At 34.7% G+C, this 16,910-nt stretch overlaps 1 protein-coding gene and 1 pseudogene across 1 annotated transcript; both read left to right on the top strand.

Annotated features, from left to right (window-relative positions):
- The first annotated feature begins 2,017 nt into the window (after positions 1–2,017).
- Positions 2,018–2,787, top strand: LOC120127810 (TIR-only protein-like). The gene is made up of 2 exons (XM_039145627.1): positions 2,018–2,558; positions 2,639–2,787. The coding sequence occupies exons 1-2, from the start codon at positions 2,050–2,052 to the stop codon at positions 2,712–2,714; spliced, it is 585 nt and encodes a 194-aa protein (XP_039001558.1). The 5' UTR covers positions 2,018–2,049; the 3' UTR covers positions 2,715–2,787.
- Positions 2,788–5,000: 2,213 nt separating this feature from the next.
- On the top strand, positions 5,001–6,384 carry LOC120127936 (annotated as a pseudogene).
- Positions 6,385–16,910: the final 10,526 nt, after the last annotated feature.

The following is a 16,910-nucleotide window of genomic DNA, read 5'->3' as shown; positions in this document are numbered from 1 at the left end:
AATTTTTTTAATAGTTTGAGATGATTAAAAGATAATATTTGTTTAGAATATTCTTAATCAATTTATAACGTATACATCCCCACAAATACTACTTAAAACCCTAGTAAAACATCTATTTTATCATTAATTTCGTTTAAATTATTTAAATCTAAGAAAATATTACATTTTTTACTTATAAATAAATAGAGTATCCTAAAATGTTTTTTTGGTAATAAATAAATATAAATGTAATAAATAAAGAAAATAGAATTGCTGGCAAATTCTTTTCCTTCAACGTTCCGTAGTTTTGGAGAATGAATGCGGTAGGGTCGGTGGAAGTCAAAATCCAAATCTTGAAATAGTGAGAGAAGTTGCCGTTTCAGTAAGAAGAAATTCCTTCAACATTACGCCTGACGGTGCTGATGTGGATATTATTGTCCCCTCGTGTTTTTTTTTTTTTTTACTTTTGTTTCATCCGACCGTCAAAACTAGACAACCGCTAACTTTACCTATCCCAATCCCATTGTTTCCCGCACTTCTCCCCTTTGGGGCCTTCAATTACTTTTTTATTCTAAAATATCTCAAGCAATTATATTTATTTTATTAATAAACTATTTTGTATTTATATTTATAATACGAGACTGATCATTTTATCTCTAATTTTTTAGTAGTTTTATCTCGAATCTTTAAATGTATACTCTTTTTATTGAGAATTGTATATATTTTATTATTGTATTCGATACTCATTGATAATTATTAATGAAATAATGTAAAATCAAGATACGCGAAAAAAATCTCAAAACCTTCAAATTATAATATAAAATAATTAAAAATTATATATTTTTATTTCCTTTTATAGGATTTTCCTGTAATGCTCTATTGCAGTTGCATTTTTTGGACGTTTATTATATTTTTTTTTTACATCAAGACAGCGGCGGTGGCTTTCCACGATCATTTCCCTATTAATTTAATTTTTGTTTCTTTCTTCAGTTATTTTAAACTACAGTTTATTTTTTTCTTTTTCATTTTTTTATATGCCATGGTATCAATTTGAGTATTGATTGTTGTTCCTTTATTTAATTTTCTTATTTCTTATTTTTACTTTTTTTTTTGTTTCTAATAACTCTTCTTTTATGACACTTTTGTTTGTTTTTCTTCAGTCTTCTAGTCGTTTTGTCATTTTTTTCTCATGGTTGAATTTGACGTTGCCACGACTGATCAAGATAATGCTCATTTGTTATTTGTTATCCTGATGATATTCTCTATTTTGGATCCTCGAATTGGATTTGGATACGCAACATGCATTCGTAGATAGTATTCTCACGATGTTTGGCTCTGATTTGCGTTTACTGATGGCCTTTCAGTAGTTAAATCCCATATTGTATTTCGTTTGCCGTAGTTGTCATATTCATTTGTATCTACCTATTGTTTGAGTTTTTTGGATGGATTTTTTACCTTTTCGTTGTATAATCTTTATATAATATTAAGGAGTTAGTGTTTGTATTGGTTATGAGAAAATATTATAATCGTGTGATTTAATTTACAAATATAGCTATAAATTCCCATTGTAATTTTAATTTTTTTCTTAATAATATTTATTGCTTTTATTTCAAAAAAAAATATTATACTATTAAATTCAATCAAATATTTTGGCCAAAATCAATATTTGAGCCTATTGAATTTAACTTATAAGACAATATTCCCTATATTCAATTGAGTTTGTCATTATAACCTTAAATTCTTAATAAATTCAAGAAACCATAGTTTTTTCTTTTAAAAGCAAATTCAACATAACTTGTTTGAAGGGTCAATGAAATTTCGCGGGGCAAAGATTTGGTCAAATGTTTGTGTGTTCCCTTTCCTTGTCAAAATCAAACGTACAGCCTTGCATTTCAATTCAACTATAGAAGTAAAACCAGCGGACATGAAGATTCCAGCAGTTAACCCAGATTTTTCCATCAATGGCTCCCCTCTATATATACACTTGCAAACCAACAATGATTTTCATCAGTTATAACCAGAAAACAAAGTTTAGGGTTTCCTTTTACTTTTCTTCATCGTTTCAAACCCATGCATATTCAACGTTATTCATCGGAAGCCATAAAAATGATGAACTTCCACCGCAACTTTCTCGCTCTCCAAACACCAACCAATCCCCCCAATGCGACGAACAAAGCCTGCGATGTTTTCATCAACCATCGAGGCATCGACACCAAGAGAACGATAGCGAGCTTGCTGTACGATCGTCTCTCTCGGCTAGACCTTCAACCTTTCTTGGACAACAAGAACATGAAACCCGGAGATAAGTTGTTCGACAACATCGATAACGCCATAAAGAATTGTAAGGTCGGCGTCACGGTTTTCTCGCCGAATTATTGCAAGTCTTACTTTTGCCTCCATGAATTGGCTCTCTTCATGGAGTCCGGAAAGAAGATTATTCCAATCTTTTGCGACATTAAGCCGTCGCAACTCGCCGTCGTCGACGACGGAAAAGTTCCGGCCAAAGACTTGCAGAGGTTCAAATTCGCTCTGGAGGAGGCAAAATATACTGTTGGCCTCACCTTCGACTCTTTAAAAGGGTAAGGCGATAATCAAATCATTATAATATATTTAATATATTTAATTCATACAATCATTTCATTAATTTTATTTTACGTAGGAATTTTTCCGATGTGGTGACGAATGCTTCCGAAATTGTGATGGAGAGCTTGATGGAGATGGAAAGCAGTGATTAAGAGATTGAAACAACACTCAAATCACTCGTTGATTCGAACTCAAAGATCTGCACGTAAATGAAAATAACTAAAGATTTAATTCATTGCATTTTACTTGGTTTTAATTATCTTTCATTCATCATCTTCCATGTTAATAAGGTTCAAGTTATATTCTTTCCTGTGCTAATCCATTTTCATCTTGTAACAAGAAAAACAATTACTTTTGAATGTTTGATTCGTTTGTACAATTACACTTGGTTTTAATAAGATTCAAATTAATGGTGTTCTTATTTATTTAGATTTATTTTCATTACTGATGTATGATATTATTGATAATTAGAGGAATTCCATTTGATGTTCAAAATTCAAAGATTGGTCTCATGGCTATCCTAAACCAAACTACATTCAAACGGAAAATGCCAATAAATTAATGTTATATAATATATACAGATAGAAATCTATTTATATTGGTGTCAAATTGTAATTTTTTTTAAAAAAAAAATTAATATTTTAACAATGCAATGCAGTTCACAATTTATATTTTTAAACTCTTAATAGAATGGGTTATTTTGATTGAACGCCGGATATTAATTCGATGCTCTTATTTATTTTTAGCAGTTACTACTTGCTTTAAATATAAAATATATGATGCACGTAACAATTTACCTTAGTGGTTAAAGGAATAATTATACATTATTTATAAAAAAAAACCAAATATTTTAGTAATGAAGTTCATAATTCATATTATATTAAAATATAATACATTTATATTTTAAATAAATTAAAAAGTATAACTGTTTTTAAGGTAAAAAAAACCCTCCAAGTTTTAATTGTCAAATACATATTAATGAAAAACATCGTCCTTTATCATTATGATAAAATTAACAAATTTATTTAAAAATTTACATGTATGATAATTATACTTATATTAATAAATTCAACCGTTAAATTATTAAAATATAGAAGAATCCAATCAAATCCAATCTAATTTTTTATATTTGTTTGAGAAGAATACAAGTAGGGGTGAGTAAAACTTGATTCGATTCGAAAATCAAAATTTTCGACTCTAATCAACTAGAAAAAACTCGACTTGAATTAACTTCGAGTTATAATTTCATACATTTGACTCGACTTGAAAAAAGTTCAAGTTCAAATCGAGTTGTAAAATACAACTCGAATAACTCAAAATTTTTAGTAATAGTATATTGATTTTCAAGTTTAAGTCGAGTACCTCGACTTTGTATAATATATGTATATCACGCGTGAAAAAATATGAAGAATATATATATATATATATATATATTGTATATTGTTGTAAAAAACCCATTTAAATTGTAAAAAAGTAATATTATAAATATTTATAATTAAATTTAAACAGTAACTCAAAAATTAGACTCGACTCAAATCGAAAAATATTCAAGTCAAGTTCGAGTTATAAAGTAGGACACGTCAACTTGAATAACTCAATTTTTTGACTCGACTCGGTCAAGCACTCACCCATAATTACAAGGTAGTATATGTTCAAAAGGCTCTCAACTATTTGACAATGAACGATCAAATACACTTGTAGACGTCGTGCTCAAACCCCATACCTCTAAAAACAACAATTATCCATTTAACTATTGCGATTGTTTGATTCATGCAATCTAGCTTTTTAATATAAGTTTAATCTAATCGTTCATAACATATAATATCCAATATCTTATACTCTTTTACCTATAAATATTCTTAAAACGAATGACTTAAGATTTAGGAAGTTTGATTGGAGGAAAGCTAAAGGCAGAAGAAGAGTGGGTTAAAACTTTTGAATCTTTGATCTCATTCTCACTTGCAAATTAGAAAAGGGATGTGAATGGAAAGATTTAGAATTAGCAGCATATATCTTGTACCGATTAAATTAATCACATATGCTTAAGTCCACGTAGAGATTTATGTCTCCTCAACTGATTCTGTGTTATTACATTTTTCATATATATCATCAACCCCACCAGCAATCAACATTTACACTGCCTTTTCACTGTTTCCAATGACTCATCAGTCATCACATATTTTTTCAAACTGGTATAACATTTATCAGCAGATTATGTGTCATTTTTAATATTTTTATTTGATTATTACGATAGTGACACATGTCATCATTGTATTTATCAAAGAAAATTTATGCTGCTTGTGTGTTGGGGAGAAGATTCAAACCCTAGACCTCTGTAGCATCCGTTATGAACTAAGTCGAGATTTTGTTAAATTTTAACATTATATTTCTTCATATTAACATCATGTCTTTTTACGTTAACATCGTGTATCTTTTGAAGGTATGCTTATTGTTTAAAACCAGTGTTTTATTTCATTGAATAAACTGGAAATTTAAGCTTTAAAATGACTGCATTTTCATGTTTTATTATTCTGCAGTTTGTTGATGTTGTTTATTTGGTCAAATTCCGCAAAGGTGGTAATAATTTCGGAAAGAAAACGAGTTCCGGTGAGAAGGTGATCTTAAATGGGATCAGTGGGATGGTTCAACCAGGGGAAATATTAGACATGCTCGGCCCATCTGGCAGTGGCAAAACTAAGCTATTGACTGCACTAGGTGGTAGCCTAGGCGGTCACCTCACCAGCTCGATAACTTACAACGACAAGTCTTTCTCCAATTCGATGAAACGGAACACCGGATTCGTCACTCAAGACATTGTTCTGTACCCTCACTTGACCGTGACCGAGACACTCGTTTTCACCGTGCTTCTTCGACTTCCTAATAGTTTCACTAAACAAGATAAGATCATGCATGCCGAAGCCATTATCGATCTACTTGAACTAGTTAATTGCAAGGATTGCATCGTTGTGGACCCATTTCTGAGAGGAGTTTCGAGTGGGGAACAAAAAAGGGTTAGTATAGGTCAAGAAATGCTTATAAAGCCGAGCTTGTTGTTCATAGACGAGCCTACAATGAGTCTGGATTCGACCACGACACAGAGGATTGTGTCGATGTTGTTGGAGCTAGCTAAAGCTGGAAGAACGATTGTGTTAACAATACACCAGCCGTCGAGTAGGCTGTTTTACATGTTCCATTAGGTTCTGCTGCTATCAGAAGGTAACCCTCTAATGGTTTATTTCTCGAGCATCGTGTTTGCCCCATTGGTCGCCATGAGCCCTTCGGATTTTCTATTGGACCTTTCCAATGGTTTGCTTTTAATCTCGCTTGTGCAAATTGATCTTGTATAGGGTAAATTTTGCATTATTAATTGAATCCTGTAATGTTTATATAGGTGTAACATCATCAAATAAATCCCTAAATGAGCAAACCCTTGTGAAGAAAACACTAGTTTCAGCATACAAGAGCAATATTGTCGAGAAACTAAAGGAAGAGCTTAAGGATAACGACAACAACCGCCATCACGATCAAACCGAGAACAAGATGTTCGAATGGTGGTGGTGGACTTGGTGGAAACAGTTCAACATATTGCTTCAAAGGGGACTCGAGGAAAGGAAACATGAATCATTCTCCATATTCAACACCGGCGAGGTCCTCTCTGTAGCTGTTCTTTTTTTGGAGTATTATGGAGGCAATCCGATATTGCTAACATGCAATACCAAGTATGAATCAAAATTAATCTTTGAATTGTCAATCCAGCATTGATCTTTGGTTATGGCATATGAAAACAGACTGAAGTGTAGTTCATTTTACAAACATACATATTTGATTATGTTGCCGAAGACGGCTATCGGATAGAGAAAAATCGCAACTGTTAATTTGAGAAAAAAAATGAAGATAAAGAAGACACAAAATTTATGTGGAAAAAAATATAGGGTAAAAACCACGGACAACGGTAGAAGAATTTCACTATGAGAAAATAGGAATTACAACTTCTCTCGATCTACCAAGGAGAAAACAATGATAATTCTCTCTTGATAAAAAAGAGAAAACAACTCTCAAGAAACTATCTAAATTCTCTCTAGTATTAGAAGAAAGCTAGAATGCTTTGGGATGATTTTGAAGCTAAATGAGCTAGGGTATTTATAGTTGAAGCTTAAGGACTAATTTGTAAATACCCTAAATTATAATGACTAAAATTGAGATTAGCCCTTTACCAAAAAAGCAACCTTTGCTGCCACTTTTCCACCGCCTTTGAAAAATTGCACCATTCGGTGCCTACCTTGTCTTGTGGAATTTTCAACAATCTCCCACTTGAAGATTTGATTGGAACAATCATATCTTCACACCATTCTTTCTACCTTGTACCTTCATGTTGCTTACGTCTCTGACAGACCACAAGAGGATCGGCACCAAGTAAATTTATCAGCGTTGATCGCCTTTGTCATGAAATCTGCTATGTTGTCTTTGGTATGGATCTTCTGCATATCTACCATTCATTCTTCCACCTTTTCACGAATGAAATGGTATTGAACTCGTATGTTCTTTGTCCTTGAATGAATTACTGGATACCTTGCTAGATGTAAGGCGCTTTGACTGTCACAAAACATAGAGACATACTCTTGATTGTGCCCAAGCTCCTCCAATAACATCTTCAACCAAATTGCTTCTTTACTGGCTTGTGTAGCTGCTACATATTCTGCCTCTGTTGTGGATGTAGCCACAACTGACTGCAATTTTGAAACCCAACTTACAGCTCTACCAGTAACTTTGAACACATATCCTGTTGTAGATTTGCTTTTATCCAAATCCTCTGCATAGTCAGAATCTACATACCCATTAATTAGTAAGTTTGATCCTCTGTAACATAATGCAACATTTGAGGTCCCTTTGATATATCTCAGGATCCTCTTTACTGTATTTCAATGCTCTTTGCCTAGATTCTCCATGTGCCGACTAACCACTCCTACTGCTTGTGCAATGTCTGGTCTTGTGCATATCATAGCGAACATTAAACTTCCCACTACTGATGCATACGGTACTCGAGACATCTCCATCCTCTCTTCTTCACTGCTAGGACTCATACTGGAGGATAATTTGAAGTTAATAGGAAGAGGGGTAGAAATTGGCTTACAATCTTGCATGCTGAATCGTGACAAGATCTTCTTCAAGTAATTCTTTTGTGAAAGCCAAATCTTCCTATTACTTCTGTCTCGGTGAATTTGCATCCCTAGAATCTTGTTTGTTGAACTCAAGTCCTTCATTTCAAATTCCCTAGCCAGTTGTGCCTTCAATTCTTCAATATGATCTTTGTTGGGTCCTGCAACCAACATGTCATCCACATACAACAACAATAAAACAAAATCGTTATCACCAGACCTCTTGAAATAAGCACAAGGGTCTGCATTAAGTCTGTTGTATCCAAGGCACATAATAAAGGAATCAAATCTCTTATACCAACACCTCGGCGCCTGCTTTAGACTGTACAGAGATTTGTTCAACCTACAACCAAGTTCTTCTTTTCTTTTTCTTCTAAACCTTCAGCCTGGAGCATGTAAATTTCATCTTCAAGATTTCCACGAAGAAAAGTTTTTTTAACAACTAGATGCTCTAGATGTAAATTTAATGTAACACACATTGCCAAGACTACTCGAACTGTTGTTAGTCGAACCACAGGAGAAAATATTTCATTGAAATCAATACCTTCTTTTTGAGCATATCCTTTGACCACAAGTCTTGCACGATACCTCTCTACTTGATCGTTACCATTTCTCTTGATTTTGAAGACTCATTTGTTACCAATTGGCTTCCTTTCTTGTGGTAGTGGCACAAGGTCCCATGTATTATTTTTATGAAGTGTTTCAATTTCTTCTTGCATCGCCATCATCCACAGTGAAGCATCTGAGCTGTTTATTACCTCCTGGTATGTTGATGGTTCACCGTCCTCTTTTAAAAGGCAGTATGCAATATTACCTTCTATAACATAATCTGAGTGCCAATTGAGACGTCTTCTCATATGATCTGATTGACGAGTTGTTGGTGCTTCAGAACTCTCTGGTTCTTGTTCATCATATGCTGGTTCTGCTTTAGAAGAATCTCCTTGTTCAAACTCCTTTTCCACATTTATATGTGTAGTCTCTGACTTTTCAATGCTATTATCGTCTTCTTTTCTTTGTAGTTTATCCTCCACAAAGATAACATCCCTACTAATGATAACTTTGCGGGCAGTGGGATCCCACAAGCGATACCCCTTTACACCATCAACATACCCCAAGAATTTACATTTCCTGGATTTTGGATCCAGTTTTGAAATTTCTAAGGAGTTGTACATCACGTACACAATACTTCCAAATACATGGAGGTTTGAATAATCAGCTAGTTTACCAGTCCACATCTCCATTGGTGTCTTCAGCTCTATTGCAGTTGATGGAGCTCGATTCACCAAATAACAAGCGGTATTGACTGATTCTGCCCAGAATGATTTTTCTAGGTATGCATCCCTCAACATTGCTCTTGTTCTTTCTAACAAGGTTCTGTTCATCAGCTCTGCCACTCCATTTTGTTGAGGAGTGTTCAACACTGTGAACTGTCTTTTGATGCATTTTTTCCTACAAAAGTCATCAAATTCTTCGCTTGTGTATTCTTCTCCATTATCTGTTCTGAAACACTCGATCTTATTTCCATAATCAAGTTCCACCCCAGCTTTGAAGTTTTTGAAAGTTGAAAACACATCTGACTTCTTCTTAATAGGGTACACCCAGCATCTCCTAGAGTAGTCATCAATAAATGCGACAAAGTATTTTGCTCCGCCTAGGGATGTAACCAGTGCTTGCCATACGTTAGAGTGAACCAATTCTAGAACACTTTTGCCTCTAGAATTTGATGTGTTGAATTTCAATCGGTGTTGCTTACTTGTTATGCAATACTCACACAAGGTAAGTGATACTTTTGTTAAGCCTGGAAGTAGCTTTTGCTCCACAAGGACTTTCATTCCTTGTTCTGACATGTGTCCAAGTTTCTGATGCCATAGCATTGTCGAATCTGAACTACATGAGGCAACAGAGGCTTCTACTTCTAGCAAAGTCTCTCCCTTCAGCATGTACAAGTTTACTGCTATCTTTTCGCCTTTAAGCACCACAAGCGCTCCACAGAACACCTTCATGATTCATTTCCGTGTTTCAATCTTGCTTGCATTATTATCCAACAATCCGTATGTTAATAAATTTTTCTTCAGGCCTTTCACGTGTCACACATCTCGAACAACTTTAATTATTCCATCATACATCTTCAATTTGATGGTTCCCACGCCAACGATCTCTAAGGCATGATCATTACAACTATACACAAATCCTCCTGAGACATGTTCATAATGATGGAACCATTCTCTTCTTGTGGTCATGTGATATGTTGCTCCCGAATCAATGAGCCATATATCTGCATATCTCTTTCTACCTTCCACGGTGGTTGACACTTCACAGCATAGAGCATCTCCATCATCTGAAATGTTTGCAGTATTGCCTTGTGGATTGAGTTTTTATTTAGACTCCAACAAAATATTCTTCAAGTGACCCTTCTTTCTACAATTGTAGCACTTTAAATTCTTCTTGCTTCTCGACTTCGATCTACCATGTTTGTGACTGCTGCTTTGGCCACGTTCTGTTGATCTCCCTCTCATCGTTGTCAGCGCTTCTGCTTGTTGCAGATTTACTTGTCTGTCTTCCTTGTTCTTGCGCCGATTTTCTTCTTGTAGAACAGCAGCTGCAACGTCATCGAATACTAGACTGGTGACATTACTGTTTGTCAAGTTGATGATAAGTTGATCATACGAATCTGGTAGACTTTGAAGTAGAAGTTCAGCACGTTCTTGTTCTACTATTTTACAGCTTAAGAATGTAATCTGAGAAAATAAAGTGTTTATTGTGTTTAAGTGCTCCGTCACTGAAGTAGATTCTGACATCCGGAGAGTATACAATTTCCTTTTAAGGAAAATTTTATTGTGCAACGATGTGGCCTCGTACAATTTGGTGAGATGATCTCATATCTCCTTAGTTGTTTTCTTCTCCTCGATGCTTGATAATACTTCATCTGCTAATGCTAGATGAAGGTTTGCCATAGCATTCCCGTCCATTTTGATCCATTTGTTGTCATCTGTAAAATCTACCAGCCTTTCATTGATAGCTGCTAGACATCCGTCTTTCCTCAGGATGGTCTTCATATTCAATTTCCACAATGAAAAATTTCTCTCATTGAATTTTTCAATATCAAATTTCGTTGCCATAACTTCTTTTACAGATAGCTCTCACTATTTCACTAGCGTGAATAGTTCTCTGGAACCTTCAAAGAATGGGTAATACCTTCTTACTTTCTTATGTTGGAGGATTCACCTTTTGGTGGCAACCACAAAAACAATAAGCAGATATTATACACTCAAATCTGACTCGGATACCAATTGTTGCGGAAGACAGCTATCTGATAGAGCAAAATCGCAACTGATAATTTGAGAAAATAAAAATGAAGATAAAGAAGACAAAATTTACGTGGAAACCCCCTAAATAATATAGGGTAAAAATCACGGACAACGGTAGAAGAATTTCACTATGAGAAAATAGGAATTACAACTTCTCTCGATCTACCAAGAAGAAAACAATGATAATTCTCTCTTGATAAAAGGAGAAAACAACTCTCAAGAAACTCTCTAAATTCTCTCTAGTATTGGAAGAAAGCTAGAATGCTTTGGGATGGTTTTGAAGCTAAATGAACTAGGATATTTATAGTTGAAGCTTAACAACTAATTTGTAAATACCCTAAATTATCATGACTAAAATTGAGATTAGCCCTTTACCAAAAAATCAACCATTGCTGCCACTTTTTCGCCTTTGAAAATTGCACCATTCGGTGCCTACATTGTCTTGTGGAATTTTCAACAGATTCCTCACACCAGTCACTCTCGGTTCGGTCATCAAACTCATGTTCTTCTTCGCCGGCAACTACTACATTCAACATGTCCCGAGTTTCATATCTTGGCCTTTAACTATTACACATATAAACTCTTCTTAAGGAAGAAGGAAAGGAAATTTTTACTCCTAATGAGGAACAAACCCACAACCTAAACGAAATTAGAGATGTTAACCGTGAGTTTTAACTACTTACTCTAAATATTGTTGATGATTAATCTTATTCCTTCATTACATACAACAAAAGAATTCTATTAATTACACCTTTTTTTAAGGTTTTGTATGAGTTTAATTTTCGAATCATACAAAACATAACATCGATAGAGCCTCGTTAAAAAATTTCCATATACCTAACTGGAGGGAAAAAAGTGCACCTATACGACGAAAATGCAAGACAAAAACCACTCAAGATAGTAGTCAAAGATGAGAATTCTAATACAACAATTCACACCAATCCGGGATATTACAGCATAAAGCACACAACAGATCAGAAAGGGAGCAGTTTAGCGAGAACAGTCTGCCCTCGCAGCACCAAGCTCTTCGAAGAGTAGACAGGGCGCATTAGACACTTACGAATGCTGGACAAGACAGTGCAACATTCCAGCGCCACATTACGCAGACCAGCCCCTCCAAGAACAACTCACAGCCTTACGCAGCGCATCAAACTGCACAACCAGCCCACACCCCTGTGTTGAACCAAAAAACAAACCAGAAAAATCCAGAATTCACTGCAACCAACAACACCTACCCAACACCGCACCCCCGACAAAAACAAAAATACTACAACACCGTAAGCAAAACAATATACCCAACGAACCAGCAACACCACACATCAACCCATAAAGGCCTACGACTATGCTAACAACCAAACCAAACCACCAGCAACCATACCAACAAGAAATCCAGAAACATCACAACCTAAATAGCATTACACACAAACAACCCTTTGACAAAAGTACCTAGAAGATCATTTGAATCCCATCAACTAAGCCCTGTAAACCACAACAATCACTCCAACAATACCCCACCCAGCAGACACTAAACATTAGCAACAGAAATTACTTACGCTCAACAAACAACTTTGGACATCTAGTGAAATCAATAACACTTGGAAAGGAAGATGACCATTTGCTTTTGCACCACAACCCGATCCTAAGTAAAGAAATTTCAACAAATTAATTCTCACAGAAAGATTTCTTGTTAAATACTAACTCTTTTTTATATAACCAAATAGACCATATAATTCCAAAGAAAGCCAAGCTCCAAATTTATTTGACCCCACTTCTCAATTTTTGACTCTCTCAAACCAAAAGTAGGCTTTTTACATTACTTGGGAGCACTAACTTAACGTTCCAACACCAGAACCACTTTTTCCAAAGCTTCCACGCCACTTTACAATAACAAAACAAGTGGTCAATCGTTCCGCTCTCCTCTCAGCACAACACACAAAGGAATGGCTCAAGGTTCTTAACTCCTCTTTTTGCTAACTCTATAAAAGTGAGGACCAGGGTTTCAAATCGCAATCGCGTTTTCGGTTATTTCAGATTTACCGTGATTGCGGCCGTCGCGGGTAACTCGGACGGTGGCGAAACCGTTATATCGCGATCGCGGACCATTTTTTAAAACCCTGGTGGGGACTCTGCCAAGAATAATACTCCAGACGAATGCCTCCACTTTAGGTGGGTAAGATTGGCCCACGCTAGCTTCCAAATTCAGTACGACCTTTTCACAGAAGCTGATAGGACTATACTGCTTACAACTCGAAGCCAGCCATCCCAACTTATCAAGATCTCCTCCACCTTCCCCAACATTCAAAATAGTCCTCACAAAATCCTCCCACATGTTTCTCTCCCAATCAAATAAGGCCCTACGCAATTCAATGTTCCAAATCCACCTCCCATTCACCTCAACACCAAAGTCACACACCTTCCCGACTTTCTTTTTTACCAAGGCAAAAATCCGAGGAAAGGCCACTTTAATCGATTTACAATATGTCCAATGGTCCTCCCAAAAATCTATTGCACATCCATCCCCTAACTCGCACCGAATATCACTCGTGTACATATCATCAGCTTTAAGAATCGGGCTGGAAATATTACGCCATATCCAAGAGGACTTTTTAGGATTAGCCGGCTCGGGAAACAAAGAGCTACGATTATATCCATATTTCCCGATGATAACTTTCTTCCACAAACTCTTGGAATCACTACCAAATCTCCATAGCCACTTGTCTAAGAGAGCGTTTTTTTTATTTTCATATCGAACAAGCCCATCCCACCAAAAGATTTCGATTTACACAAAAGATCCCATTTAACCCAATGGATTGCCTTACCGTTGTTGGAACAGTGAGAGATAGTATACGGGCAGATTCAGAAGCACTGATTTAATCAAAACAACCCGACCACCAAAAGAAAGAAGCTTTCCTTTCCACCCCTCGAGCCTGAACCGAAATTTTTCGACTATAGGCTCCCACATGTCAACGGAATTTCAAGTTTGACCCAACGGAAACCCCAAATACCTAGTGGGAAATTTGTCGCATACACATTTCAAAGAAGCTGCCCATTCAGCAATTTGGACATCATCCACTCCGGTTCTATATAATCTAGACTTGTTCATGTTGAGTGTTAACCCCGAGGCTAACTCAAAAATCCTTAGCAATCTCTTCATGTTTCTAGCCATTTCCACATTGGCTTCACAAAAAATTATCAAGTCATTGGCAAATTGTAAATGAGAAACTTCCCGATTGGAGTGACCGGTTTGAACACCTTTCACCAGACTGCCTTCCACAGCTTTAAGTATCAACCCACTCAACGCTTCTCCCTCTAAGTTAAACAATAATGGCGACAGAGGGCAGCCTTGTCTAAGCCCCCTACTGATCTTGAAGTTTTTAGAGGGTGAACCGTTGACCAAAACAGAGATGGAGGCTGTCGAGATGCATAGGTTAATCCACCTTCTCCACCGCTTCCCGAAACCCATGCTTTTTAAAACATAATCCAAAAAGCCCCAGTTTACTGTATCGTACGCCTTTCTAAAGTCGGCTTTGAATACGATCGCTTTCCTTTTTCGTCGCGAAATATCGTCAATAATCTAATTCGCGATGAGCGAGCAGTCCAAAATTTATCTTCCCGCTATAAATGCAAACTGACACTCCCCCACCAGCTGGTTTATAACACTTTTGTTTAATACATTAACAATACATAAATCTAAATTTTTTTATCTATATTATCTTTAAAACAAATTAACCAGTGGCTACAAGTTGACTTTCTATTATACACATGCACACGAACATGGCTTTGACGTTCCAAATTAATTGCCACAAGTGACGTTACATTATATATACACCGAAATTCTCAAATATGTATTTTAAAATATATTTTATATTTTGCAAGTACACTAAAGTCTAAGATAATGGCTTTCAATGCACTTTTTACATAGTTTAATATGTTTTCAAAAGAAGATATTAATCATATGCTTTTAAAATAACTTAATTATGTAACACGGACTTGTATGTTTCATCAATATGCTAAAAATATGAAATCTAGATTTAAGGAGTGCTTTAATAAAAGGCTCTCTAAAGTTTTGAAATTTAGTCCCTCTTTTTTAAGGAATTTGAATTTTACATAATCAGTGGACATGGTTATGAACAGTGAGTAGATTCAACATTCAAATTGAGAATAACTTTTTCAAACCCTAATTGATGCATTTTTCACATGAATAAAAGCAGTCTACTTTTATTTTTGTTTCTTCATTCAAATTCAAATTGACAATTAATTCAACGTTCAATCCGCTAGACAAACTATTTCTGCTTGTTGGTTTCATACATACCCTGTTTAAATTGGTGGAAATTATTTAAATTGTTGAAAATTGTTTAATAAGCAAAATAATCAGTGAAATTAGATCAACGTTTCTTAAAAAAATATATTTTTTAAAATCGATATTTTAATTATGTGTAGTCTAATACCAATGGTATAAATAATAATAACCCCTAAATTGTAAATAAAATATTAATTTAAGTTCATATTCGACATGTGATGGAACTTTAAGAACTTTAATATTTATATATTTTTGTGAAAATTATATTGCTAAAACTGCTTATATTTTTTTACTCATTAAACTTTATATACCGATTAAATGAGTTAATGAATAAAATTACCCTTTTGACCCCCTCAAAAAAAAACTAAGATGGTTTTTATTTCTTACTTTTCTTCTCCAAATTAAAGAATGGATTATGTATGGTCAACAATATAATATTCTCTGCTTAACAAAGAAATATAGATTAATTTTTATACAATAACTAAACTACTTTTGTTTTATTAATAGTTTGAGATAATTATAAGATAATATTTGTTCAGATTAATATTTCTTAACCATTAGGAATGCGTATATACTCGGAAGCACAATTACTCAAATTCATAATATTTAAGAATAATAACATTTTCAATAACCCTTAAAATTATCTAATGAATTCAATTTAAAAAAAATAAATAAAATTCAAAAGTAGGTGTCCAAAAACCTCCAAACTCTATTGCCAGCTGCTACTGCTACAATCTTTATTAAAAAAAAACAAATCAATCCAATAATTTATCTACAAGTTCATAACAAAACAATATATTTCCTTCATGCTAAAATTGACCCATCGATTATGTCTCAATTTACTTTTTCAAAATTCCACTGAATTAAGAAAACTATGTTTAAAAATATTTTGATATTATCTTTAACTTAAAATATATTTGTGATTTTAAAATATTCCAACTAAAAAGCGTGGACCTAACTTTCCGTTTTGATTCTTATATTATATAATATAGGAGATATAAAAATATGCTCCAATTAACAACACATGTCACTATGGCGGTAAATGAGACGAGATAGATTGCGAGCTATTCGAGATTGACTCGATCAAAGCTCGATAAATACTCGGATCGAATGGACTCGACTCGAGTTCTTAACGAGCCGAAACGAGCTACTTGATATTCGACTCGAAAGCTCGTGAGCAGCTCGAAAATATAATAGATTAAGATTTTATTTTTTTAAAATAAATTATTAATAATATTAATATTTATGTATTGTTTATTTTAAATACAATAAGATTTTCATGTATTTAAGGTTCATGTTCGAGTTTGAGGCTTCAATCGAGTCAAGTTTAAGAAAAAAAAATTCATTTCGAGCCTTTTTGAGTTGCTCACGAGCTTCAGTTCAGGATTTCAAATTCGAGTCGAACTTAAAAATTTTAAGCTCGCGAGTTTTCGAGTCGAGTCAAGCTCCATTTCAAAGTTTTTGAATAAAGTCAAACTCAACAATACTCGAGCTCGATTCGGCTCGCTTACACCCTTACATGTCACCCTTTTGAATTGTTAGCTAAGTCTCCTTTACATACTCTTTTGACCCACCAAACACTTT

The sequence above is a fragment of the Hibiscus syriacus genome, unplaced genomic scaffold (genome assembly GCF_006381635.1).
Source record: "Hibiscus syriacus cultivar Baekdansim isolate YM2019G1 unplaced genomic scaffold, ASM638163v2 tig00110472_pilon, whole genome shotgun sequence".
NCBI classification, from domain to species: domain Eukaryota; kingdom Viridiplantae; phylum Streptophyta; class Magnoliopsida; order Malvales; family Malvaceae; genus Hibiscus; species Hibiscus syriacus.
Note: the sequence above shows the minus strand (reverse complement) of the source record. Positions and strands in the feature narration are given on the sequence as shown.

Coding starts and splice junctions, on each gene's coding strand:
- LOC120127810 (XM_039145627.1), top strand. CDS start 2,050: ATGCATATTCAACGTTATTCATCGGAAGCCATAAAAATGATGAACTTC. Junction 2,559..2,638: donor ACCTTCGACTCTTTAAAAGG/GTAAGGCGATAA, acceptor TATTTTACGTAG/GAATTTTTCCGATGTGGTGA.